This window comes from Sorex araneus, chromosome 6 (genome assembly GCF_027595985.1).
Source record: "Sorex araneus isolate mSorAra2 chromosome 6, mSorAra2.pri, whole genome shotgun sequence".
In the NCBI taxonomy this organism is placed as follows: Eukaryota; Metazoa; Chordata; class Mammalia; order Eulipotyphla; family Soricidae; genus Sorex; species Sorex araneus.
Genome location: NC_073307.1, coordinates 47,022,659 through 47,050,561, shown reverse-complemented (window position 1 = coordinate 47,050,561; position 27,903 = coordinate 47,022,659). Strand labels below are relative to the sequence as shown.

General features: G+C 42.2%; 1 protein-coding gene across 4 annotated transcripts in view; it reads left to right on the top strand.

Moving 5' to 3' along the window:
* Nucleotides 1-1,224: 1,224 nt before the first annotated feature.
* Nucleotides 1,225-27,903, top strand: part of CSNK1A1 (casein kinase 1 alpha 1) — a 49,256-nt gene continuing 22,577 nt past the window's right edge. For 2 of the 4 annotated variants that reach the window (XM_055141391.1, XM_055141389.1), the window contains exons 1-5: nucleotides 1,226-1,902; nucleotides 2,588-2,694; nucleotides 21,828-21,954; nucleotides 25,218-25,316; nucleotides 27,675-27,758. In XM_055141391.1, coding sequence (XP_054997366.1) covers nucleotides 1,780-1,902; nucleotides 2,588-2,694; nucleotides 21,828-21,954; nucleotides 25,218-25,316; nucleotides 27,675-27,758 — 540 coding nt within the window. In that variant the 5' untranslated portion in view covers nucleotides 1,226-1,779. Of the gene's footprint in view, nucleotides 1,903-2,587; nucleotides 2,695-21,827; nucleotides 21,955-25,217; nucleotides 25,317-27,674; nucleotides 27,759-27,903 lie in introns of all 4 variants that reach the window. The other 2 variants (XM_055141390.1, XM_055141392.1) reach the window with 2 other exon arrangements.

Here is a 27,903-nt window from a genome sequence, read left to right as displayed (position 1 = left end):
GTTTGCATTGTCATTCAGTAATAGCTATTTCCACCTTTGATTTCATGCTAAATCTTGGACTATCTGGCCTATGGTGTTTTTTTTTTCTTCACATGACCAAGATATGATTATTTGGGGCCAGAGAGGTAGTATAGCGGGTAAGGCGTGTCCTTACCTTGCATGCAACCAACCCTAGCCTAATGAAAGGCATCCCATATGGTCCCTAGAACACCGCCAGGAGTGATTCTTGAATGTAGAGCCAGGAGCGCTGCCAAGTGTGACACCCCCCCCTCCCCACACACGCCATTCCCCTCCCAAAATAGATGAGTTTTTTCAGGATTTGATTTTTACAGGGGCAGACATAACTTTTGCTTCAGTAGTTTTTATTTGGGAAGGGTGGGGGCACACCCGGCCGTTTTCAGGGATCCCTCCTGGTCGCGTGGTGTACAGGCCTTATCCTGTCCTCTCTGGCCTCTGCAGTCCTTTGTTTTTTGTTTTTGTCCTCCCCTCCCAATACGTGCCCAAGCCCGCGGCTCTCTCCCGGCCGGGCGTTGAGGATGCGGTGCTGCTCGCCCTACAGTGCTCAGGGGCCCCAGTGCTGTCGGGGATTGAACAAGGTCATGAGCCTCATCAGCAGGCGAGGGATGTGCCGGCAGCCCAGTACTCTCCCGAGAACCTATTCACGTAGTTTTTCTTATTTGTTGTTGTTGTTGACTGCATGGACCTACTCGACAGCATCAGTGGACACTGGGCTTTTCCTCTCGGGGGCAGGGAAACTGCAGGGAGATCATCTCTCCCTTTCCCGTCAGGCCCTGACGACCCCCGGGGAGCTCGCTTCTGAACGACGGCAGACCCTCCGTCGGCCGGCTCGGGGCGGCCTCCTCCTCCTCCCCACCGAGAGGCGACAGGGGGTCGGAACAGTCCGGTCCGGGGGAGCAAACAGCACCGCTCCCGACAACAAAGGTCTCCAGGTCCCACGGAGGCTGCCCTCGTCTGCAGGACACGAAGAGGACTCCTGTCCCTCACGCGCCGACACCTCGGCCCCTCAGCCCCCGAGAGACCCTGGGGGGCGCGGATGACACACCGGGAGCCAACCGCGAACAACCGGCGACCGGAAGAGGAACTCAGCCTGGGGCGGGGAATTGGGACGGGCGGGGGCCGGGTAAAGAGCCTGAGCGAGGCCCCAATGCGCCTGCGCGGCCGGCCGGGACGCGGCACGCACGCGCGGCGGGGCGGTGCCGGGGTGACGCCGAGAGCGTGGGCCGCGAGTCTCCCGGATCCGGTTCCGCCCTCGCGCTCACTGCCGACTCTCCGGGGCGAGCGCCCGCGATCCCTTTCCCAGAGTGCTCCGCGCCGTGAAGAAGCGGCTCCCGGGGACTGGGGGCATTTTGTGTTGGCTGGAGCCGGAGTAACAAGATGGCGGCGTCGGCGGAGTGACAGGGGTCCCTCCGGGCGGGAGCCGGCGGCAGCGGTGGCAGCGGGATCGTCGCCCTAAACTCACCGCGCCTCGCCCCCCCTCTCCCCCGCGACCCCCGTTTTCCGGCCGCGACGTCGCCGCGAAAAGCCAGGGCAGCGGCGGCCGCCCGGAACCCCGCGGCCCGGCCTGTGGGAACCGCCGGGACCACCAGCTGCGGCCTCGCCCGAGGAAAGCTTGAGTGAACGCCGGCCCTCGGGGTCCTTCTCGGCCAGTCCCGGGCCGCGCACCGCCGAGGGAGGGCCGGCCGTCTCCGTCCGCAGACGCCCCCGTCGGCCCGCAGAGGTGTCGGGGCTCGGCCCCAGCCTCCATCTTCGTCGCTCAGGATGGCGAGCAGCAGCGGCTCCAAAGCCGAGTTCATTGTCGGGGGCAAATACAAACTGGTACGGAAGATCGGGTCCGGCTCCTTCGGGGACATTTACCTGGCGATCAACATCACCAACGGCGAGGTAACCCCCCTCCTCTCCTCCTCTCCTCCTCCGGGGTGGGGTGTCCCCCGCGCCCCCGGGCCTTGCCCCCCGCGCCCGCGAGCCCAGGGGGAGCTCGTCTTCCCGGCTTAGAAACCTCCCCCGCTCGTCTCCCTAAAAGGAAATCTTCCCTCCGAGGGTCGGGCGAAAGTTTCCCTGCTTGTTTTTTTTTTTTCCCTTTCCTTTCCTTTTTTCTTTTTTTTTTCTCTTTAAGTCGTAACTTTAAAAATAACCGTCGTTTGGTGGAGTGGTGGGGGGGGGGGCGTTGTGCAAACGGTCAACCCTTTATTTCCGCAACTCCCTCCCGTGAAAACGGAAACATCCACATTTCCGCGTTGGCTCGGGTTTTCCCAGACGGAGCTTTCAGCACCAGCACCCCCCCCCCGCCGGGGATTATTGATTATTGTTTTCTGCTCCCCCGCCCGCCCCCACCCCGCGAGGGACGTTTCCCAGCCGGCGTCGAGTTTCTTCGTAATGTCTCTGTCTCTCGCTCGCTCTCTCCCCGTCTCTATCTCTCTCTTATCTCTGTCTCTCCCCTCCCCTCTCGCTCTCTCGCCCGTCGGTCTCTCTCGCCCACCCGGCCCCGCTCCCCGGTAACAAAGGGGCTTCCCCCCCTCCCGCCCCCCCCCCGCGGGGCGCCGGTGACCGCCGCCCGCTCTCCCGGCAGGAAGTGGCCGTGAAGCTCGAGTCGCAGAAGGCCCGGCACCCGCAGCTGCTGTACGAGAGCAAGCTCTACAAGATCCTGCAAGGCGGGGTCGGCATCCCGCACATACGGTAAGCGCCGGCCCTCCCGCCGGCCGCCCGCGCCCCGCCGCCCCGCCGCCCCGCCGGCGCGCCTGACCCCCGCGCGGCCCGAGCCGGTGCTCGCGGAGCCGGCTCGGGAAATGGCTGCTCTTTTGTTGTGTTTTGTTCCAACATGTCTTCCTCCTCCGCTTAGAAAATGGCGGAGCGACGTGACTCAACCGCGGGTGCCTGCCCTCGCCCCGCCGGGTGCCCGCCGGGCCGCCCGGGCCAGCCCGCGAGCGCGGCGCCGGGGCTCGCGCCGCCCAAGGGCCCGCCTGGAGGCTGCCCGCGGCAGGCCGCGGCGCGGGGCGGGGCGGGGGGGGGGGTCCTCCCGCAGCCGGAGCGGGGAGTCCCTGAGGGGTCCTTAGGGCCGCCCCAAGGACGCTCGTGCCGTCGCCGCCGGTCGTGTGGCCGCGGCTCAGCCCGCCGAGTGCTCTGTGGCCAGTAGCGAAGGTGGCTCGGGGAGCACCAGCCACTGAGGTGCGCCGGAGTCAGTTGTGCAGGAGTCACCGCAGCTAACCTGTTGAGCGGCCCTTTGAAGACGGCTCATTGGCAGATGCGACCGGTGATGGTTAGGGACAGGAAGGGGGATGACCAGATAGGTTCGCTGGGTGATGGCTAGAGCGCAGTTTAACGTGGAGATGAATTGGTTTCTTAGAAGAAGCGAGGCTCAAGTAGGTTGGAACGACCATTTTTCATCAGTTTCTCAAAAATACCTGATTTGAAAAGGTTATAGTTGAGGATTAAATGGAAAGATTCTTAGCTTCTTTTTCTACTGTGGTTTCTAATTTTCAGATCTTACTTCTGGAATACATACATCATTCTGATGTTTTAAAAACCAATCCTTAGGAAAAAAATTGAACGATAGAGTTTTCTATTAGTTGTAAGCCAATGAAGAAAATTTCAAGTTTATCCCAATGAGACAAAGGTAGATTATCCCATCTCTCTTTAAAAACAACCAACTCATCCAAATTGTTGACATATAAATTTGTTACTGTAGAAAAATAAAGATCTTGGTTATAAAATATCTAGCTTTTTTTCTTCTCAGAATAAAAAATGTCAATTGCATAAGCCTAAAAAACATATAACTCTTTTTCTTTCCCTTTGTCTCCATCTCTCCATTCTGGTTTCCTCTGATTTTTTTTTTTTTCTTCTGTGAAGTGTTTCCTAGAATTTCAGATAAGTGTATTCGCATCTGACTTCTCTGGACATGTTTGTGAGATTCAGCTCTGTTGGGAGATTTTGTAGATTTCACGAATTCATAGGTTGAATTTTATCTATTTGAAATTGTTTTCAGAAAGCATATGTGTCTGGCATTTTCAGTGCCAAACCTAAGTTAAATATGCCCTTTTTGTCTGGTAGCATTTAAGGACAACACTGATATAGATTGATCAGGGCAATGGGGGAGTATAATGAATAGCACTACAATGAACTTAACTTCTGGGCAAAATAGTAGGTAAGTGCAAAAAATTTAGTGGTTCTGAACTGTGAGTGGGCCTAAAGAGATTAACCTTGCTTTGAGGTTAGAGGCTTCCTGGAAGAGGAGTTGGATTTTCAGGATCTTGCTTTTTGGAAGCTTGGTGAACTGGTTGTGGAGGGTGGGGAGGGCAGCCAGTAATAAAGGGTAGCTTCTGGGAGGAGTCTCTAAAGTAGAACTAGTTACAGGATGAGGGTGTGGGAAGAGTAAATTTGTTTTAGGAGTGATAGCACTCAGGTTCATAGGGAAAAGGTGGTCCATTGGTTTTAGATCATAGTGTGAGCAGATGTTTTCTCACTGAATCCAGATAAGCAGATGACATGTAAGCTTTCTTTATTTGAGTGGTCACAATTCCTTTCCCCTTAGTTTGTTATTCACTTATTTGTTTCTACATCATCTGTATGAAGTGTACACCCAATATTCAGTTGGCAAATAAAGATTTTTAGCTTGATTAAATAGGCAGTTTACTTCTTTTCTTCCTTTCACGAGTGTTCGTACTATTTTAAATCTATATTTTGCTGGATTTGTACTTACGTATTATTTTGGGGGGTATCCTAAAGAAAGGAATGAAAATTACCTGGCTTACAAAGCAAACCTGCCTAATCAGACTCTTACTGTAAGGGAGCTGTTACTGAGTAAAAGCAGGGTATCCAGCATAGAGTAACAATGAAAGGATGGCCTTCAGTCTCCTGGTTTTTTAAAATAAGAAAATCCTTGGACCTTGTGAATTGAACTCTGAGTGAGAACTCATTTATAATTATTTGTTATAGCTCTCCTTCTATTTGTGCTACTCTGAATTAACTAACCTGTTCTAAGAAGCAGTTTTTTTAAATGACAAAATAAAGCACAAGACCTGCCATATGATATTGACCCAGTGATCTTGGGTTAATCCCTTTAAACTCCAAGCCTATCTTATCAGTTTTCTTATCTGTGGAATAAGGATTTTTACTAAGTGATTTTGTGATTTATTGGAATGGGAAAAGAATGTGCTGGACAAAAAGTGATTTGCATTAGAGATTTCTGCTTTTCCACTGAAAAAGTTTTGCACGCTGAGCTTTGGGATAGTTTTGCTTGAAGAGGATCACAGTCTTAAAAGTCATTGTCGGGCTAGAGCAATAGCACAGCAGGTAGGGCGTTTGCCTTGCATGCAGCTGACCTGGGTTTGATTCCCAGCATCCCATATGGTCCCTTGAGCACCACCAGGAGTAATTCCTGAATGCATGAGCTGGGAGTAACCCCTGTGCATCGCCGGGTGTGACCCAAAAAGAAAAAAAAAAAGTCAATGTCTAGTTTAATCTCAAAACTTTTAGCCCTGAAATTTTTACTTGCGTTCAGATGATAGCTAAAAAGCTTTTTGTCACGATTTGATATGATTAGATTTTACTTTCGTATTGAGACATCATATAGAACTTTTAAGAAAATGCTTCATCAGTTAAACTATTAATTATTTAGAAGGAAGTAAATTAATGAAGTTGATAGTAGACATAGGAGAATTTTCAGCATGGTTTTTACTACTCCCCTTCCCCAACCAACTGAGTGTCAAGTGTTCTAGAAGACAAAACAAGGTGCCGATAGCTGATCCTTAGTCTTAGCTTTTTTGGCACTGAGTATATACTAGACCTGTTAATAAGTCCTAATACTGTTAGCAGAGAACAATGATAACAGACATCTGCTTTGAATATGCTTGTATCAGAAAGATATATTGCAAATCATTGTGTGCACCAAAAGGTGAATTTTTGTCTTGGGTAACTGAATCCAGTATGTTTATTTGGTTTACATTGGCTTAATGGATTTCCAGTTATGGAGTAATAACGACGTTTAACGTTTTGAGCTGAATGAAACCTGGATGTATGGCAAGTGTCTCATCAAGCCAGAAGATTGACTGGAATCTCCTAACTCCTAGTTCTTTGTGAGCCATTTTCACCTTCATCCTTCATGTAAAGGTTGCATTGTACCTGCATCCATACCCTAAAACTTTTCGTTTGATGCTTGGTCATAGTTGGCTTCCTTCCCTTTGTGATATTTGGCTGTTTACAAAGAAACTGAAAGAAGCTTCTGGTTCTTAGTTCCCATTTGACATTCCTAGAAACTTCTGGAACTGACTCATTTTTATTTCAGTTTGGGATAAATGCATGTGAATCATTATTTCATTAATTTTACTAAAGCTAGATATTTGTTTCAGAGTATATTTAAGTGGAACCTAAAGAATCATTTAGTAAGATTTCTCATTTGTCAGTGGTTAGTAAGAAACTAATGGGAAGTCTTAGAGGCTGGAAAGATAGTTCAGCAGGTTGGCACTTGATTTGCAGATAGCTGACATGGGTTCAATCCCCGACATCCTATGAGTCCCTGAGTTCAGAGCCAGGAGTAACCACTGAGCATTGCTGGTTATGGCCCATAAACAAAGAAAAAGGTCTATAAACAGAAAACTAGATTTCTGCTTAACAGCACACAGCTAATGTGTTACCTGCATAGGTGTTGCTGCCTTTATTAACTACATGAGTTTGTTCATACCTAGCTCCATGTTGAACTCAAATGGAGCTTGTTTAAAAATAGTGACACATGCATTCTAAAACTCCTCTTGGTGATTTTAATGTGCAACAAATTTCAAAAACCAATGTACCCTGCTTTTTTGTTGCTTCTCTCCTCACAACCATCTTTTTTTCTGTTTGTTTTGTTTGGGGGCCACACCTGGTAGTGCTTAAGGGTCACTCTTAGTTCTGCATTCAGGAATTACTCCTGGCAGTGCTCGAGGGACCATGTGGGATGCTGGGAATTGAACCCAGGTTGGCCACGTGCAAGGCAAACCCCCTGCCCACTGTACTACTGCTCGGGCCCCAACGACCATCTTCTTGAACTGCAACTTGCTGAGACTGTTTTTCAGCTTATTTACTACTTCCTGTGAATTGGGAAGCTAAGTTGGAGAATTCTATACCCGGAAATAAAGGTTCTGGAAAGGGTACGTATACTTGGATTTCCGAAAAGTACCTAAAAACAATATGTGAAACCATTTTATTATATCTCTTATATTTTTAAAGAAAGCACTCTATAGACTCCATGAGGCGTATCCTGTTTATTAATGGAAGTATCTTCTACATTTTTTATTATGGTGCTGGCTGGTACATAAAAGAAAGATGAAAGATTCATATTTGAGAAAACTGCCCCTTTTAGTACAGGCAGGGCGATGTTGGTCCAAACCAGGCAGTGCTCAGGGTATACTCCTGGTTCTGTGCTCAGGGATCACTCCTGGCATGACTCAGTACCATATGGAGTGCTGGGGGTGTTGAACCCAGGTTTGCTGCATACAAAGCAAGTGCTCTGCCTCTGCTAAACTGTTTCTAGTCCTGAAGCTGCTTTTCTGTTTTGTTTGGGAGCTATGTGTGGCAGTGCCTACTACCGGTTACTCCTAGTTCTGCACTCAGAAATCACTGGGGATCAAACTTGGGTCATTGGGTCAGCTGCCTGCAAGACAACCACCTTAGTATAGTATCTTGCCAGCCCCTGAAACTGCTTTTTAAAATGTTCTTTTACTTTTGTTTTTGAGTTTTGTGCCACAGCTGCCAGTGCCCAGGCACTACTTAGGGTTTGCTTCTAGCTGTGCTAGAGGACCATGTTCCAGGGATCAGTACCCTCAGCATGTTTGAGCCATGTTTGCAGCCCATTGAATGCTCCTCCTGGCTCTCTCTGTCTTTCTCTCACATACGGCTTGGGCTTTACTCCTGGTTCTTAGAAATTACTCTTGTTGTGGTTTAGGAGACTATGTCTTGGTGCCAGGGATTAAACCTGGGTTCATTGTGTGCAAACCAACTGCCCTGCCCTCTGTACTGTCTCCCCAGCCCACAAATTATTCTCCATTTATATTTTTCAAAAAAATAAGACTAGAGCTCTAATATGACCCAGCAGTTCTCTCCTTGGCATTTATCCCCAAACGCAAAACTCATTTAAAAAGATAAGTGCACATCTCTGCCCGTTGCTGTGCTTGGTGCAATAGCAGGGTATGGAAACAACTAAAATGACCAATGACAAGAGTGGATAAAAGAGTTGTGGTATATATACACAATGGAATACTATGCAGCCATAAGGAAGGATGAGATCATGCAGTTTGCTGCAACTTGGATGGAACGGCAAGGTTAAGATGGTGACACTGACTAAAGAATGCATACTTAGTATGTTTAATACAGCGTATGTTTAATTTCTGCGTTCATTAAGTGTACAGTGGAGAGGCTTACAGCTAACCTTCTGAAAGGATTCTCTTAGTTCAGTTTATTTGGAAGCTATTGTTTGTGCTTACTATAGTTCGAAACTATAATTCCAGGTAGTTCTATTCTTCGGCTGCCTTGTTTGGAAAAGGGAAGTATGAGGTATGACATAAATTGGTTAGAAGGCAGCAATGTTAAAAAATTTAGTAAGTTTTATGTGCCAGTTTTCCAGCTCTTGTATTACAACAATATATTATTCTTGGTAACAACTGAAATGATATTTTTGAAATCAGAATGGAATATATACTTAAAATTATTTTTCCTCCTTGGATTGATAATTGGTTATGGGGGAGTAGGGAGGAGGATAGTCACATACTTGGTTGTCCTGCTTGCACACATTGTGATCCACAGGGATCATGAATGGTGGCAGTTCCTGGGATTGAACTCAAACTCAAGGTGTCCTATCTGTAAGTCAGGCAATCACTACCATTAAGCTATCCATACCCCCCCCCCAGCTTTATACCCTAATATAACATACTATTCTTTTGTTCCTTTTCCATTCCTTTACTTTGTTGTTCACTCTATTCACATAAGGTTGTTGTGGGTTTCTCATTTTATGGAAATTACTCTTTTTTTTTGAGTCACACCCGGCTATGCACCGGGGGTTACTCCTGGCTCTGCATTCAGGAATTACTCCTGGCGGCGCTTGGGGGACCATATGGGATGCTGGGAATCGAACCAGGTTCGGCCGCTTGCAAGGCAAACGCCCTACCTGCTGTGCTACAGCCCCCGTGGAAATTATTCTTATGCCAAGTTTCACATTTCACCTAGTGTTGGCACTTTAGAGCTTCTGTAATACTACTTTCTTTTACCGAAGGAATAAGAATATTAATTTCTCTTTCATTAAATGAAAACTTTGCAGAATGTTTGAGGATGTCTTGGTGAACTTAATTTTTTTTTTTTTTTTTTTTTTTACATTTTATCCCCCTCTCCTCTCAACCTTATCGGGGGTCCCTCCTGGCCTCTTGGCCAGCTACTCTGGTATATGCAAGGATCTAAGGATACAGTGCTCGGGATGTCCATGGTCTCACCAGCTGATGTTTAGGAGGCCATGTGTTTCAGGGATTAAAACCAGGTTGACCGCCATGCACCACAACTCCTTTTTTCTCTCCTGCCCCTAGATGAGTTTAATGTACTTTACACCTTTGTACTTTTTATTTTCTCTAGAAAAGACAAGTGGTCTTGTTCAATCAGCCAACAGATAGGTACAGAGGTAGATAGAAACAGGTCTTTCAGTAGACCTATTTAGTATCTGCTTTTTTAGTATCTGCTCCAAAGGAACTTCCATTTAGATTATTTAGATGTTAATTTCCTTGCTATCAAAGGGATAGTAGACTGACTTTGACTCATAGTATCTTGAATCATCCAGACAGATTTCCTTGATTGATTAGGTGATACTCCATTTAAAGTTACCTGTGAATCCTGCTGAGCCAGAATTTCTCTCACACTTAACACCCCACATAATAATTACCATTGAGCTTGTTAAAAAATGCAGGTTTACTGCCTTATTCCCAGATTTCTGTTTGATCAGTTCTGCAGCAGCTGGCCCAGTGTGTGTGTGTGTGTGGGGGGGGGGTGTTTGTTTTTTGCTTTTTGGGTCACACCCGGCAATGCTCAGGTGTTACTCCTGGCTCTGCACTCAGGAATCCTGCCTAGGCGGTGCTTGGGGGACCTTATGGGATGCTGGGAATCGAACCCGGGTTGGCCGCATGCAAGGCAAACGCCCTACCCTCTGTGCTATCGCTCCAGCCCCCCAGTGTGCGTTTTTAACAAGTGCCCCTCCCAAGTAATTTCTGCTGAAGACTACAGGACCATAACTTGGAAAGATTCTCTACTAAGGTTTCGATAGATTGTCAAGTTCTTTGGGGCCTGGGGGAGAAAGAGGTGATGGCCACTATTTTGCTGAGAAGACTACTGTAGAAAATGCTGTTGTTTTGGTGTTCCTGTTTTGTAATTTTTGGACACAATTCTTAACATTTGTTTACTTTGCAGTTTATGAAATACTTTCATATTTAAATAATTGGCACCGTATGGCTTCATAGTTAGATATTAGGAGTGTTTGACTAACACAGAAAGAATGACTTAAAGGACTGATGTACTTGCTTTGTATATGAGAGATCCGAACTTGAGTCCCAACTCTGTGTGGACCCCTGTGCACCATGTAGGAGTAGCCCCTAAGCTGTGGGATACAGACAATCTAAAACTGGGGGGAAAGAACGTTTGGGGCCAGAGAGGTAAAGGACAGTGGGTAGGATGCTTTCCTTGCACGCAGCGGACGTATGTTTGATCTGTGTCCCCCTTGTGATCCCTTGAACACCACAGAGTGTGGCCTAACAACAAAAGTTTAATCTGAACATATTCTATTCTTTTGAACTGTCTCTCCAGTCCTTGGGAATTTTATTTATTTTTATAAAACATTTTTATTGACCAAAACTTAGATGGTGGGGGAGGGGCATGGGAAAGGTGGGGGTGGACCTCAAACACTCCAGAAAGAACAGGACCTTGAAAGAGCAAGCAGTCAAAGTAATAGAGGTCTGAGCTTGAAATACTGCATAAAATCTGAGAATGGGGAAATGAAAAGGCAAGATAAGATGTGTAAACTTGAAATAGTAATGAAGAACACTGTGCTATGCTCCTATAAAAATAAGCTCTCCAGTTCTTAGACTGTTAAAAAGTTACCCAGTAAACTAGAAGTAGGATTAAAGAATAGAAAACTGGCAAATTGTGAAGTATGTATAATACAAAGAATACTGGATAGGCAGTTAGAAATACAGGTTCTAGTCCAGACTTTGCTGTTCTTGCTTATAGATAAAGTTTCTTTGACCCAGAAATTAGAACTAGAGTTAAATCAGAACAAGATGAGCATAAAGTGATGGCTTAAAAAAAATTTAGGATTGAATCCCTTAGTGTGAATTTAGAATTAGCAAAACAAGCGGAGAATCATATAATAGGCTTTTTAAGTTATATTTGGGAGTTAATACAAGAATAGGGCTGGAGCGATAGCACAATGGTTGGGCTTTCGCCTTTCACTTGGCCGACCCAAGTTCAATTCCTCCGCCCCTCTGGCTGAGAGAGCCCGGCAAGCTACCGAGAGTATGGAGCCCGCACGGCAGAGCCTGGCAAGCTACCCGTGCGTATTGGATATGCCAAAAACAGTAACAATAAGTCTCTCAATGAGAGACGTTACTGGTGCCCGCTCAGACAAATCAATGAGCAACGGGATGACAGTGACTAATACAAGAATGCCAGAGCAGTGGTACAGTGGGTCAGGCTTGCTGAGCTAACCCCGCATCCCAATAGTCCTCCAGCTCGTAAGTGCAGAGCCAAAAGTAGTCCCTGAGCACCTCCAGATGTGACCCAAAAGGGAGGGGCAGGGGTGCGAGCGCACAAAATGAGACTTAAAGGTTTTAAAGTCTGGGTAGAATAGAGCAGTGTAAAGTCTGAGAGCACTCGATGAGGGGAAATAAGTATATAAAATTAAGGATAATCATAGGCCAGATTTTGGGGTTCTTTATGTGTATAAATTGTTTAGGGTCTGTTGTGGGAGAATGACTGCAGTTTCATTGCAGAGAAATGGCACCATGAAACTGCAGTAGCTGTCAGAACCAAGTGAATTTTTAGGAAGCTATAAAATAATCCAGGCATCTTCCAAAGTTTAGCTCAGTTGCTAACTTGTTAACAAATCTTTTCTTTTATCTTTTCTAAGTACAGTGTTTCTTCCACTTTGTTTTGTGTTTGTTTCATTGTTGCTTTTGTTTTATATATATATATAAACTCTATATATATGGAGTTGTACAACCTTCCTCGTAATGGTTTGTTTGGGTTTTGTGCCATACCTTGGGAGGGATATATATGTAGTGCTGAAATTCACGCCTGGGCTTTAAATCCAGACTTTATGCATGCAAAGCATGCAGGCTAGTTCTTTGAGCTATCTCCTCAGCCCCTTGATTCAGTCTAAATAGTCTCATCATCCCTCTGTCTCCTTCACTCCTCCTCCCCCCCAAAAAGCTTAACCCATTAGCAGTCAGCATGTACCTTGCTAGAACTAGATAACCACTAAAGTTCCTCTAGTGATTTGTTTCTGTATTTCTTTCCTAATAAGCTACTTGCTGCTTATTAGGAAAGATTTGATATTACTTCTAAGATCCTTGAATTATGTTGTAACTTTTTTAAAAAAATCAATCTCTATTCTCTGCCCTTTGGCTTTAAAAAACCTGTTTAAATGTCCCTTTATCTAAGACAAATGTGCTTTATCACTGTCATCTTCAAAGATTGCTCTTCACTTTTCCAATTAATAGTAAGGTGGAAAAAAGACCAAATTCCAGGGCTGGAGAGATAATACAGCAGGTAGGGCACTTGCTTGCAAAGCATGTGCTCTAGCTTTTTAAGTGGTCTCTTGGGCTCATATGGTTGAGTTTTCAAGTATTTCATGGTAGATTAGTTTCCTTGTAGTTAGATTTCTTCATAATAACACTTTATCAGCACCACGCTGCGACCAGCTGAGTTGACTGACCACTTGTTATTTTATATATTTTAAATGTTGTCCTAAAGTGGCTTATATAGACCAAAGGGCAGGGGGAGGAAATATTTGGAGCAGGAAACTGTAGCACAAACTAAATAGAAAATTTGAGCTAGGTTTTAAGAATTTAGCAGAACTATGCTAAAAACCAGGTTCTTTATACCCTTGAAAAGGAGAACCAAAAAAAGTAGATGATGATATTGGCAGGTTTCTAGGTCTTGAGAGCTATAAAATTGAGCATAGTACTGTATTTCACACTGATTCTGTGAAGATTCTGACAAAGGTGGGAAGGCAGATGGCATAGGAAGACGTTTGCCTATTAGACTTTAAGACCTTTAAAATTATTTGCCTTATTTTAACCAGAAAAGAATAGTTGTTTTCTGATTTACTATACTTTCAGTGTGGGGAGTGATTTTGTATTCTTTGTTTTTTTTTCGGTTGCCAAATCAAGAGTTCCTCAGCCTGTTTAAACTTAAAATCTGACTGTTTTATTTTGGCAGTGTTAGCGAGTATTTCCTATGTTTAAGGCATTGTACTACATACTGGGAGCACTGCCCCTATTGTATTATTCAAGATTTTGTTTATGTATTTATTTAAGGTTTTTGGACCACACCTGACAATGCTCATGGCTTAATCCCAGCTCCTGGGTCTGAGCATGCAAGGCAAGCTCCCAACCCATTGGACTTAACCTCTCCAGTACTCAAGATTCTATAGCAAAGCAACAATAATAGGTTTTGGTTAGAAAAATACTGTTATGAGACATTGGTTTTCTGGTATAGAAGCTGAGTATTTCACAGTCATCAGTTTGTATGCTAGAGGCCCAGGAAAACCAGAAGTGAAGGGGGGGTGCTGTTACTGTTTTTGTTGTCAGCCCAGCAGTATAGTTTTATCAAGCATTAGGATCCAAGAACCATTGGAACCAGAGGTTAAGTCCAGTCTGAGTTCAAAGGTCTGAGAATTAAGAACATAGCTGTCTGTAGTAGAAATTTCCCTTCAGAGTAAATCTCTTCCCCCCGCCCCCCACCTCGGGTGCCAGTTTTCAAATCCAGATTGGCTGCATGCAAGAAAAGTACCCTATCTGCTGTAGTATCACTGTGGCTCCTCTTCCTTTTACTTTTTTTTCCCCCTCTTTTTTGGCTTTTTGGGTCACACCAGCAATGCTCAGGGTTACTCCTTGCTCTGCACTCTGAAATTACACCTGGTGGTGCTCAGGGTACCATATGGGATGCCAGGATCAAACCGGAGTCAGCCACATGCAAGGCAGATGCCCTACACACTGTCCTATTACTCACTATCCAATTGCACTGGCCCCTTTACTTTTTTGTCCATTCTTCCTTTCCTCCTCCTGCTCCCTTGCCCTGTGAGTGAAAGTGACCTTTATTTGGCCTGACTTTTATCTACTAGTCTTCTTGATTCAAACTTTATAACTTCAGTTAAACTAAAAGTAATATTTTACTACCCTTTTCTGTATTTCTTTGCCTGGTCAAGTTGACACATAAAATTAACTGTCACACCTGTCATGCATTAAAAATAATAACTTATAGGGGCCCACATTAAAGACACGTATTTGGTTGATGTTAGCATAGGTTTGGAACATAATATGAGGTTTTTGAATACCATTCTTCTGGGGGTTGGGGGTAGTTTCCAGTTCCCTGTGATTCTTGGCCAGTCATGCCATGCAGGAGCCTGAGGATTGTAGTGCTATTTTGGAGTCTAGGGCTATGTTTGGGGACCATGTGGGCCATGTGTTGGAACCCAAAGTGGAGTGCCACATGCAAGGATGATCCCTGGACTTCACAATAATTATACCAATTTTCTTGAAATCCTTAGGTTAAATAAAATTTTCATTTTAGTCATGCTCTTTCTTTTGTTGTTGGTCTTATAGTTGGACCAAACCACTGGACCAAACCTTTTGTTTGATCTTGGGTATTTGAACCACTCCTGCTTGGGGACCATGTGGTGCCAGGTTCCACACCCAGGGCTTCACATGGGCAAGGCAAATGCTAACTACCAACCCACAAACTCAGTCATGCTATTTTTCTTTCTCCTTTCTTCCCCCCCTGGGAGTGGAGTAGGGGGAGGTACCCACACCCAGTGGTGCTCAGGGATCACTCCTGATGGGACTTGGAGAGACCATGTGGGGTACCAGGCATCAAATCATGATTGGCCCTGTGCAAGGCAAATGCTTGACCTGCTGTGCTCTTGCTATAGCACTATTTATTTTCTAAGATGTTTTTATTTACACAGGGATTGATTCAAAAAAGGAGGCCCCCTAGCTCAGCTTCAACTCTGCTGTAGAATAACACTTGTAATTGATCCCATGTCATTGTCATTCTTTCCCACTATTTCCCCATTTCCAAATTGCATTCTCCATGTTGCTTACTATTTCCATAAAGGCCTAAGTTCCCCAGTTATTACATAATGTAAAATTTTTAGTCTGTGATATAGTCCCCAGACTACAAACACTCTTGGACCTTTTACCCTCCCTGAGAAGTCCTTTTCTGCCTTTCCTATCAGAATGTCTCTCCTTTAGGATTTGATCACTTATGTCTGTAAACATTCTCATTTCACAAGACTTTGGACAGATTTATTAGTCTTTTGTTTTTATTCAGTTAGCGTTTTATTGTTAGTCCCAGTGACTTCTTACTGTGAACATGGGTTCTAGTTTGGCTGGAGAAAGGAGATGAGAGATAAACTATCCCCCCCCCCTTTTTTAAGCATCTTTGAACATTAAGATACCTTTTTATGGTCTAAGTAAGTAATGGTAGTTTTATAAAGTGCATGCTTTTTGGCAAACTCCCTTCATATTTATATTTTATATTTAAGACTAAAGATGTTGAATGGAAGTGAAGGGAAATGAAAGCTTTGCTCTTCGATTACCTAAGAGAGCCTGGCAGTAGTAGTTCAGTGACTTGGAACACTGGCCTTAGAAAGTATAAGGCCACAGATTTGATCCCCAGTGTTGCTGCATTTGTTGAGCACAATACTGGGGGCTCTGTTCTCTGTGATGCACAAGTGATTTTCTGTCATTGTCACTACAGCCTGGTGTGCAAGCACTGTGGCTAGGAGTGCTAGCCCTGGAGAGCCCCCTACAAGCAGAATATGCATAAACACCACAGCTAAGTGTGAGAGCATCATAGGTGTTTGTGATAGCTGGCCCTTGGAACAAAGAAGGGAAGGTTGGTTTTAAAAAAGGAATGCTTGATTCTTAGTGTTTTGAAATTCCTAGGAAGAATGGATCAAATCAAGCAGTTCTTTTTTTAATCTTGTAAAATGCTTGGGTTTTTAATACATTTTACACTTTGCCACAGTGTTGTCATTGTAACAACATCTTTTATAATTAAAAAATGTTAATAGATAAGAACTAAATTTCTCTTGGAAGGTACCTAGAAGGTGACTGGGAGAGAAGTGACAGTGTTACGTTTCAGATTGTCTGCAAGTAACCATTTCAGAAAATTAATGTTTGCTCTATACCCAGGGTTTGTGAAGACTGCTGGAAAAACAATCAACCAATCTTTCTGCCTTTCGTAGAGTGGTTGCTTGTGGACTCAAGTTGGGAATTTTGAAATGAAAAGTTAATATGTGATAGATTGTGTATTTCCACTAGCATCTAGGTGTATTAGGAGGTTTGGGTTAAAAATAGGCCGGGGCCAGAGATAGTACAGAAGGTAAGGCTGTACTCAGTCCAGGTACCCTGTATGGTCCCAGGAGCTTGCCAGGGTTAAAGCCCTTAAGCCCTGAGCACAGCTGGGTTGGTCCAAAAACTTAAAAACAGAACAAAAACAACAACAAAAAATTGGTGCCAGAGCTCTGTTGGACATAGCCCCAAAACCAAAAAGAAAATTAACAACTTAGAGAAAAGATGTGGAAATGCAATAAAGGTAGAAGTTACATTAGTAGCATTTGGATAAGCAGATGTGTGTTCCTGGCTCCTGATTTTAGTGTAATTTTTGCTAAGCTTAATTAAGTGGAGAATGTGAGGTATGTTAGCTTTAGAGAAACTGTGGGTATACCTTCAGACTAAAGAAAAATATGAAATAAAGAAATACCTGTTAATGTGCTTGTTCTCCTTAATTTTTGGGTCATACCAGCTGCACTTAAGGCTCAGCTGACAGTGCTCAGGGTCCCATATGTGGTGGTGGGGAACCAACCCCAGTTGACTGCATGCAAGGCAGGCACGTTCCCTACCTGTGATATTATCTCCAGCTTCTTTATAGGTTTTCAGATTTTTCCCCCTTCCATTTTGCTGCTTTTCTGATGGAGGGGGATTTGCTGGTGCGCCAGAGAGTGAATTTGCGATCTCATACTTATAGGGCAGATGGCCCACAACTGAACCATCCCTGGGCTTCTAGAAAGTAGTTTTGGGGTCATTTCTGAGAGTGTTTTAGACCATGCAGTGCCGGGAATCAAGCGCAGGACTTCTCACAGGTGTGAATTATATGCTTTACCACTTGAGCCACATACGTGGCTCTTAAAGCTTATTTTTCAATTTATCTTATTCTCCAGTTTCCAGGTAGAATATTAATCATAGGCGGGGCTGGAGCAATAGTATAGCAGGGAGGGCATTTGCCTTACACGGGGCCGACCCAGGTTTGATTCTCAGCATCCCATATGGTCCCGGTTCTCTCGCTCTTCACCCCGCACTGCCAGGAGTTATTCCTGTGTGCAAAGCCAGGAGTAACCCCTGTGCATTGTCAGGTGTGACCCCAAAATTAAAAAAATAAAAAAGACTTTAGCCAAAAAAAAGTATTAATCATAGACTTTTCAGACAAGTTTTCAAAAATATTTTATGCAGAAGAATGTGAAGTATGAATTTGTGTCTTCAGTAATTCAGGTTCATATTTCTGCTTAAAATGGTTGACTGTAAATTTTGTTACTGTGGTTTTGTTACTGAGCCATGGTGCAAATCTGTAGAGGTGATACAATTTTTAAGTACTGGCTTGTGCTTTCTTCCCTATTTGTCTTATTTGGCTCCCCCTCTCGTTCCCCCTCTCCCGTCATAGCTCTCTTTGACTTCAGTGTCATTACATAGTCACCTTTTTCTCTGAGACATAGATACTACGTATATTTAAAATATGCCATAACTCTTAATATTGAGAATTCAAAGTAGAAGTTTGTGAAGTTTGCCCAGATTTTCCGCTTACGTAAAAATAAAGGCAAAAAGGGAAACAAAAGAATATGCCCCCTTTTCTTTAATGTAGGAGTACTGCTGTTTATTTAGCCACTGATTAAGCTGATTGAAGCAGGCATGAACTCCACATTACTTTTTTAATTTAATTTTTAAATTTTATTTTCATAAAATTATTCATACTAATTGTTTACATTCACTATTTCAACACCAGTCCCACTACCATTGCACCTTCCTACCACCACCCCAGCCTGCCCCTAAAGCAGATGGTAAATAATTTATTTTGTATTGCTTGCCATGAATAGTTATGAGGTGTCTCACAGTCCCGAAAGTGGCCATGCTGGCCATGCGCTCCTGGAATTCTAAAATTTTTAAATATTTGGGGTCTGGAGGCATCTCTGAGGTTTGCTGCTCTCTTCAAGATTCATTTGTGAGTTTCTGAATTGTGGCCATTAATGTGCTTAAGTGGTGCCCAGAGGCAGTTTTTGGATGTGACTGCCAGGGAGCCACAAGGGCAGGGAAACGGAGAAGGTTGCTCACTCCTGATGACTTCTTGAAGCTTGGAGTTTTTAGTAACTGGTCTCGCATAGCTGAGTTTGTCAGGGGTTTCATTCTCATGTGAAGGAGTCTTGAGAGGAGCCTTTGATGTTTGGCCATGAGCATGGTGGCAGTTGGGTTCTGGAGGCTTTCAGCTGCCGAGGTTCATTTGGGGCAGGTGGGAGGGACACACCTGCTCGTCCCTCCTAGGTGCCCTGTGAAATCAGCCTGGTGCGGTTTGAGGAGACAACTCTGCAGTGCTCTGCTCTCCTCCAAGATTCACTTTGTGAGTCTCTGGATCGTGGCCGTTAATGAGTTTAAATGGCTTGCTTTTTAAAACTCTTTCGAGATTTATTTATGGGTCTCTGTAGTAAGGCCAGTAAATGAGCTTGTATAGCTGAGCTGGAGGTGTTTTGTGGGCATGACTCCCACATACCTAACTTTTGGCCATTTAATTTCTTGGGGAACTTGGTCCCAAGTTGTTGGGGTCCAGCCAGAGGCACAGCAGAAATTTTGGGGTATCAGGAAGCCTTAGGCACCCTCAGGCTGCTGATGAACTTGCCCGCTATTAAACAGGTTGGCCTGCTGGGTGGCACTGTATTCCCTTAATATTGGCCCTTAATATTTGTTAGGCATATCCAGAGCCTGGCAAGTTACCTGTGTGTATTGGATATGCCAAAAACAGTAACAATAAGTAACAATAAGTCTCTCAGTGAGAGACGTTACTGGTGCCCGCCCAAACAAATCGATGAGCAATGGGATGACAGTGAATATTTGTTAGGTTGTTATATTTGTTTGGTTGGGTGTCTTCTCACTCTTACTCAACTCAAAGAAAACCCACCACTGTGAGCTTATTTCCAGTAAATACCTAATAAAGCAAAGGATGTTTAATTACCATATGGAAAATAATGAAAGAGTGGGGGAAATAATAGCTTTTTTGGTCTTAGTCCAAATTCACATAGGATTTTAGGTACAGTGAGGACAGACCAGCTCTGCTGCTATCACATTGGCATATTAGTGCATCTGCATTAGATTAGTTTGTGGACAACATTTATCTGTAGGTAAATCTGTAGAACTTTCTGTAGAGTATGTGAAAATGAGTGTGTTAAAAATGTGTGCTTATGTGTTTGATTATTTATGCCTCACGATTACAAGGGAAAGTTCTCAAGTACAGTGGAAGCAAAAGATAGAAACTTGAACTTTTAAAGCCTTTTTATTCTCAGTATGAGATTCTTTCTAGAGGACATTGATTTTTGTATGAGTGAGACCTATCTATATAGATTTGAAATTAAAGGAGCTAACTTGAGGCTTACTCTTCCTGTGCTTGATGCCATGTCAAAAATACTTGTAGCTTTGGTAACAGTCATTAGGGATAATAATGATGATACGATTTTCCCCAAAAAAAAACGCCAGGCATACCTACTGTAGTTAACTTGGCATTTTCTAGAAAAAGAGTAGATTCTTGGAGCCAGAGGTAGAGAAGTTGGCATCCTGCGAATCCTCTTTGCATCCCTAGCACCACATAAACACATAATAAAATCACACCTCCCCCTGCACTGCTAGGTGTAATTAAAAAAAAAAACAATAAATTAAACGTAGATTTCTTTGATAATCTACTAAGGTAATTGTAGATTATCTTAGTTGCAACTTAATTTTCTTTTGCCATTGGCTTCTTTTGCCATATGCACAGAAACAGCTTCAAGCAAAAAAACAAAATTTAAAAAGTAACACTGAAAGCACTAAAATGGCACTAGGCTGATAGCAATAGTCTTTGCTTTTTTGTTGCACACTATAGTTAGTTGTAGGATAACATTGCCACAGGTAGCTTAAGTTTATTTGGGTTACTCCCATCACAGTGCTCCCTTTCCTCTGTGTTTATTTGTAACTTCTTTCCTTGAGCTCTGTTGACTTTGTAAATACTGTTTTTCTCTTGTCCTTTTGTATGGGCACAGAAAGACAGTAGTAAATGCTATGCTTTTGTAAACGGGGAGGGAGTCATTTGACTCTACATGATATTTTCCTCCTGGGCATCTGTTCTCTCGATCTAAGCCTCAGCTGCCCTTACTTTCTAGCACCCCCAAGGGCAGGGGCCCAATGAGGTATGGGATGGACCCAGGGCAAGTGATGAGCTATGTGCTACCCTGGCATTGAGATGGGCCTGGCCAAAGTGCCTAATGCTTAACTATAAGTTAAGAGCTTAGTCGTGGACAAATGCTGTCATGATCCGAAAAGTAATAACTAGATTCGGACCCTGCTAGGGTGAGGAATGATTGATCTGGCCTGAGCGCTGTAGTCTGAGTCTGTGGCAAGATGTTCCCAGGAGAACTGCCCTACAAGCCTCAATATCTCTTCTTGTGTCCATGCAGAAATAACTAGTGTTAAGATTTGATTGAGTTTTTGGACTGAGGAAAGGAGAAAAACACCTTCACAGGTATTTTGCTTGTGGGCAGTCAGGAAGGGCTTTGGAATTCCTCCTGGTGGTGTTTCCATTGAACCTGGTGGGCCCTTACTGATTTTGCTACCAGACTGGGTGTAGCATGGGCCAGGGGGCAAAGTGCAGAGAGACAAATTGGGGTGTAGAGACTAGTGGGAAGAAGAGAATCCAGAGAGCTGGGATCCAGGAATGAAGGGCTAGGTTGGAAGAGAAGTGATCAGAGGCAGAATTCAGAGAGGAGAGAACCCAGGCTGCTAGATGGAGCACGGAGAGATGAGCGGGAGAGACAGGAGACGGGAATGAGGGGCAGTGTGAGCAATGTGAGACTAGAATGGGGAGCTCAGAGAGACTGGAACAGGAGTGTGGAGAGAATGGAATAAATGGCAACTGATCAATCAACTGCCTTAGCCCTTTTTTCCTCTTTCATCTGCTCCATGGCCTGCTGGGTGAGCGGCTGGGGACCCCCCACCCCACCCCCGCCGCCGCCCCTGGCAGATTTTTTCATAGTTAGTGAGTTCATTAAGCAGAAGAAAACTTTCTAACTAGGGACATGGTGGAGGGAAGTGAACAGTGGTGAAGGCATTGAAAACGTAGCCATTTTGTGATTTACGGTGATTGAATTTTTTAATAAAGGAAAAAGAATCTTAAAAATCAACGTAGAGTGAAAATAATTTTATTCTTACTGTTCTAGAATTTTTTTTTAATGTGATAAATGATGATCAGCTTTTTCATCATGACCTTTCTCTTTCCTTCACCTCCCCATTTGCTAGGTGGTATGGTCAGGAGAAAGATTACAATGTGCTAGTCATGGATCTCCTTGGACCCAGCCTTGAAGACCTCTTCAATTTCTGTTCAAGAAGGTTCACAATGAAAACTGTACTTATGTTAGCCGACCAGGTATGTAAAAATTTTGAGAATACTAAAAAGCTCACTAAATTAAATGTTTATTAACCAGACCGATTATATTCATATATTACTGTTAACTTCATAGTTAGCAAAATCACTTATTTTGGTAAACTTGTAAATATTTTCCTGGAAGTATAGGATAAAATCTGGGTTTTTTTTTTTGCCACCAGTGGGATTAATAGTTTTTAAGTGTTCCATTAAACGAAAGGTATTGTTTTTTAGTGTTGAATGTATCAGGTTTCTTAATATTTTGTTTGAAGAAACACTTCAGTGTACTATTTATAAAGTATAGAAGAATATGAAGAGAAAGTTTATTTGATTAGGCATAGTGAATGTTAGTTGACACCTTTACAAAGCTATACTTTTTGAGGACTACTTAGGTTCTGAGATTGTTTAAGGAAAGATTTTTTTGCTGCAAGTAGATGTTTGAAGTAATAAAAATTCTTGACCATTAATAGAATTCATCAAAACCACGGGTAAAATTTTGGAGATGGGAAATAGATTCATGCATTTATTGAAGGTTAAATTGTTTTTAAACCAGAGGGTAATAATGTGGTTTTTTTGCCGTAAGGAAATAAAATTTAAATAAAATCATGATTGGAGGGTGGTGTGAAGAAGCCCTTTCAGAGAACACATAATAGACTAAAAGATAGTGTAAACGAATGTACAAATTACAATTTTCTCAAAGTTATCTTTAAGAGGGCCAGGAAAATATTTAGAGGGATTCAAGGCATTTGCCTTGTACACAACTCTTCCAGAGTTGAATCACCAGCACCAGATAATTCCCTGGTATTGCCACAAGTGATTCCTGAGCATTGTTGAGTGTTTCCCAAAATCACCAAAAGAAAACATTACCTTTGAGGGCAAGAAAATGTTGGAAATACAGAAATGTGTTTATGAGAAATGCTGTGCATGAGCATGTCATTTCTTAACTAAAAAGTTGATACAAACAGGACTGGAGAGATGGCGCAGCTTGCCTTGCATGCAGCTGGCCCAGGTTCATCCCTGAGTTGCATATGGTCTTCGAGCACCACCAGGAGTGATCCTCCTGAGCATTACCAGGTGTGGCTCAAAAACAAAAGTGTGGATGCCATAATAAGGTAAAAATAACTAGTATTTGAGGTAGGACTTTTGAAAACATAAATTTCAAGGAATTACAAGGTGCTGTAATCAGCGCCTACTTTTCTATTCCCTATGCGTAATATACAAATTGTGTGACTCAAGCAAATATTAGTATGTTATGGTGTTGGTTTTTTTTTAATGTATATTCATGTCTAGAGGTCGAAAATCTTTTTTTTGACTAATATGAGTGAATCCTAATGAAAAGAGTATTCTGTAGGCTCAGTAGTAGGAATTCATGCACAGTATTTAGGACCTCAGGTGAAAAAAAATAAGTGCTAGTCTCTTCCCTTTAAAAGCGTTTGTTTAGTGCAGAAAAATGGAAAGGACAAAATATTCAAGGTTCTCTGATAGTCAGGTCTGCTTTGGTTGTTGTTTTTTTTGTTTGTTTGTTTGTGTTTTGGGTCACACCCGGCGATGCCAGGGGTCACTCCTGGCTTTGCACTCAGGAATCAACCCGGCAGTGCTCAGGGGACCATATGGGATGCTGGGAATCAACCCGGGTCAGCCACATGCAAGGCAAACACCCTGCCTGCTATGCTATTGCTCCAGCCCCAGTCAGGTCTGCTTTGGGTACAATAATAGGAGAGAAAGATTATCATTCAGGGAAGGTTACAGAAAGCATTTGCTGTTTAAAAAGGATAGCTAAGGTTTGCTATGTCAATGATAGGCAACACTTGAAGTAATCTGTACTTTGTGCCAATAATCATCTTTGCCCTACCTTTTCCTAGTGAGTTATTAGTCACAGTTTAATGATGGGTGTTCCTTTACTAGGGCAAATATATAACTTTAAATGAGTCGGGTGATTTTACTGATTTTAATGTACAAGCTAGTGGCTGAGCTTAAAGATGTTCTTTGGACATTAGATACATCTATTGCATTTGAGATTATTAAACTATGTAACTAAAGTTACAGATTTGCCTTTGATAGAGGAATAGATTTAGAATTCATATGCATGCTAATAAAATCTGGGGAAATGAGGGCAAATAAAAAATAGAATCTTGATGTATATTACTGAGAAGAACAAGGACATATGGGTAGGGTAGGAACATAATGTTGGTAGTCTTACAACATTTTAAAATTCAACTTTTAAGTAGCTTACTGAAAAGATACTTGATCATTTAAAGGAGAAATGAAGCAAAGCTTTTAGTTTACTTACATAACATACAGAATATATTATATTACATGTTTACATAGCAAACATTAAGAATTTGTTGTGTGCAAAGATTGCTTAAAACTTGACATGAAACAGAGAAACCAAAAGAGGGGCCCAGAAAGATAGACATGTAAAAGGATTAAGGCGCTTATCTTGCCACTCCTGTGTGGAGCTGGTTCAGTCCTTGGCAATACATACTGTTCCCTCAGGACTTCTGGGTGTGGTCTGCATATCCCCCAGATATAATCATGGACAAAGACTGATAGTTAATCCGAATGAGATGATTTCTAGTCAACTGTTAATAAAGTTTAAGTGAGTTCAGTACTTGTTAAATTGGGAAAATTTCCAAGGAAATAAAGTGAAGAGGAAAACCATGGAAGAATACAGGAAGCACACAAAGGAGACAGTTACATGTTTGTGTTGCCATTTTCTTGCTTTTCAGGAATGGTCTGGCTGTGTATTTAAAGACACAAACAAGAGTAAAGTGAATCAAATGCAGCTTCTTTTGATATATCAGTCAATTGGTCAACACCCTTTGCTCCCAAGTGTAGATGTGTGTGATAAGGTTCTATATTTAGTGGTTTGTGTTCCTAAGAGCATAGGAATAGATTGAAATAAAACCAGGTTGACTTAACTTAGTTGTCTCATGGTAGCATAGACTTGAAAGTGGAAAGTGAATTAAAATAACATCATTTTATTTCTGAAGGATTACTTTTGCGCTTTAAAAATTAAAACTCTGGTTCTTCCCATTAGGCTAGATGCAGTTATGTTTATAATTAATATTGGAAGAACAAGTCAGAGGACTCTAGAGGCTTATACTTATATATGAGTCAATCTGGAGATGATTGGAGAACCTGGTCACATGGTCTTTGTGAAGCCTAAACAAAGTTATTAAAGTTACCTGACTTGAAAAGAAAAGATTGAAACTTGTTTTTTCCAATTAAATGACTTAATTTAATTATTCTTTTTTTTTTTCCAGATGATCAGTAGAATTGAATATGTGCATACAAAGAATTTTATACACAGAGACATTAAACCAGATAACTTCCTAATGGGTATTGGGCGTCACTGTAATAAGGTTAGTCAAATGTTCTTTGCATGAAAGGACAAAGAGTAAAATAATCTTCCAAGAATTGCTTTGGCATATCTTCAACCTTTAAAAAGTTATAGAAATTTAATTTGCTGTTGGTAATTGCTTCAAAGAGATTGTGCTAGAAAATCAGCTAACTCTATTAACTTAGTAACTTAAAATAAATTATCTCCAACTTATCTAACCAAGGTTATTATTGATCTTTGTGGAAGTGTGAAATTCCTGAGGGTTTTATATTGAAATTTAATCAATAATGTTATTTAACAATTAAAAATTGTGTCAGTTTTTCAGGCACTTGTTGAATAGTGAGGGGGAAAAAACCCATATGCTTTTCTTTCTAAATACTAAAAATCAGATTATAACTTAGGTCTTCGAAGTGTGGGTTTTCATAATTTATGTATGTGCTTGTGCCAGTGTGGGACCACTGACCCATTTGTCACCATGACGTTAACATGTGCTGATTATAGCATGTTGATAATGAGAATTCTTAAGTCCTTAGATTTGTGTAAAAGTAGATGATAGTTTATTTGGGTGATAAGTTGGGTGGGTTTTCCATTTTCCCCTTTCAAAGGAAAAGATAAGTGAAACAAAAAAACCTAGATTTTATTGTGGTCTCTGAATTTATGGGGTGATTATGTTAGTTAGTGACGCATGATTGCAATTAGAAATTAATTGTGTTGACTTTTTTTCTGCATTGATTAGTTTAATGAGTGAATTGCTTTATTTATCAATATAATGTTGAGCTCGGGCAGACAGGCAGCATTGGCAATGCACAAAGCATGTTATAATCTGATGATCTGATAGAAATTCTCAACTTCAGGACAACTTGGGGGCTTTTTTTTTTTTTCTATGGTTGTTTTTGTTTTCTTTTCATTAATTTTTTTTTCCTTTTTTATGTTGTTACTGTTTTGTTTTTGGAAGGAGAATTCCCAGTTATTAAATTGTTAGGGAATGTTTGGTGTTTTTAGGTCTAGCTATAAATGTTTACCTTTGTTTGCCTGTATGAATGCCAACTTGGAGCCATGACCATTAGAACTGGTGTTACTTGTAAATGTGTGAGACATGTTTGGTCTGATCAAGTTTTAGGAAGTTTTTTGTTGAAAGCTGAGCTTTAAATAATAAAGTGTTTTTTTTATAAGTTGCCTTTTCCAAATGCTGGCTTCTCTTTTTGAAGCATCCAGGTTTTTAGTTTTTGCAAACCTGGTGATTTAAATAGAAAGTAATCATTTTTAATTTGGGGGGCATTTTGTCAGTTTAAACCCAATCTTCTGGCCATTTCCCAGCTCTCTCTTTACCATTTTCTTCCCCCTTAAAAACCATTCTTCATGTGATCCATGTTCTGCATGTTGACATTGCAGTACATGTTTTGTTTTGTTTTTTTCCTTTTTTGCCTTAAAGCTAAGTAATGGCCTATGTAGTACCTCTTTGCTCCCCTCCCCCCTTTTAAGAGTACGTACCTTGTTAATCATGTAGTTGTGTGGAAGTCCAAATTTCCTGGTGATGAAAGTTTTTTAGGCTCTTGTGCCCTTCCTATAGAAATCTTTAAAAGAATATTGTCGAGCTGCTTGCTGTTACAGTCTAATAAGCCCTTTAGCAGAAGATGCACAGGGTTTTACTAAACTAAGATTCAGATCCAAAATGTTCTTGAACATTTTAGATTAGTTGTTTTGTTTATGTAGTTGGTTTTTAGTGTTCTCTGTATTGTAGTTTGGAAAAATGCCAGTTGTAGGAGACTGAATTCTTTCGTTAACTTGTTCCAATAGTTTTTGTTCATGGGGGAAAAAAAGAATATTTTGGGGGGATTTTGAGGTTGATTTTTAAAGTAAATTTCTTATTTGGAAAATTGTTCTGAATTTGATATTTAGGAGTGACCACTCCAAATTTAGTGAATTTGCTCATCTATCCCAGTAATCACAGCCCTGCATGCTTATAGAAATAAAATTTAAGGTGACTAAATGCCTTCTACCTCTTCCTTACTGAAGATTTTTTCCCCCCATGTAATCCTTTTTTGGGGGAAGGGCAGATTATTGTACCAAAGATTGCAGATCTAAATTCCCCATTTTTGATTAAAATTAAAGAGCCAAATGTCACCATTGCTATCCCTGTTTCAGGCAGTGACACAAAATAGTGGCATTAAAAACCTTAAGTATTTTTCAGAATTCAAATGTTCTTCTTGAGTATGTGATTATTTGGAAATCTGAGAAGCTACAGTGCTTGGTGGAAGAAGGATGGCATTTGGCTACCCTGTTCTTTCTCTAATGCCTCGGTGTTGCCTGTCTGCGCCGGCCATTGTTGCAATGTAAGCAATACTGTTTGATGCACTGCCACCCTCTATTGTCTGTTTAGTGTTTAGAATCTCCAGTGGGGAAGAGGAAAAGAAGCATGACTGTTAGTACTTCTCAGGACCCATCTTTCTCAGGATTAAACCAGGTCTGAAACTGTCTCCTATTCCAACCTCAATCCCAAATTCATGTGCTTTTCTTTTTTATTGTTTCATTTTGATTATTTTTGTTTTGTTTTAATTCTGGAGAATATAGATCTTGCTCAAGCACCTCTTACGTTGGCATTATTCAGA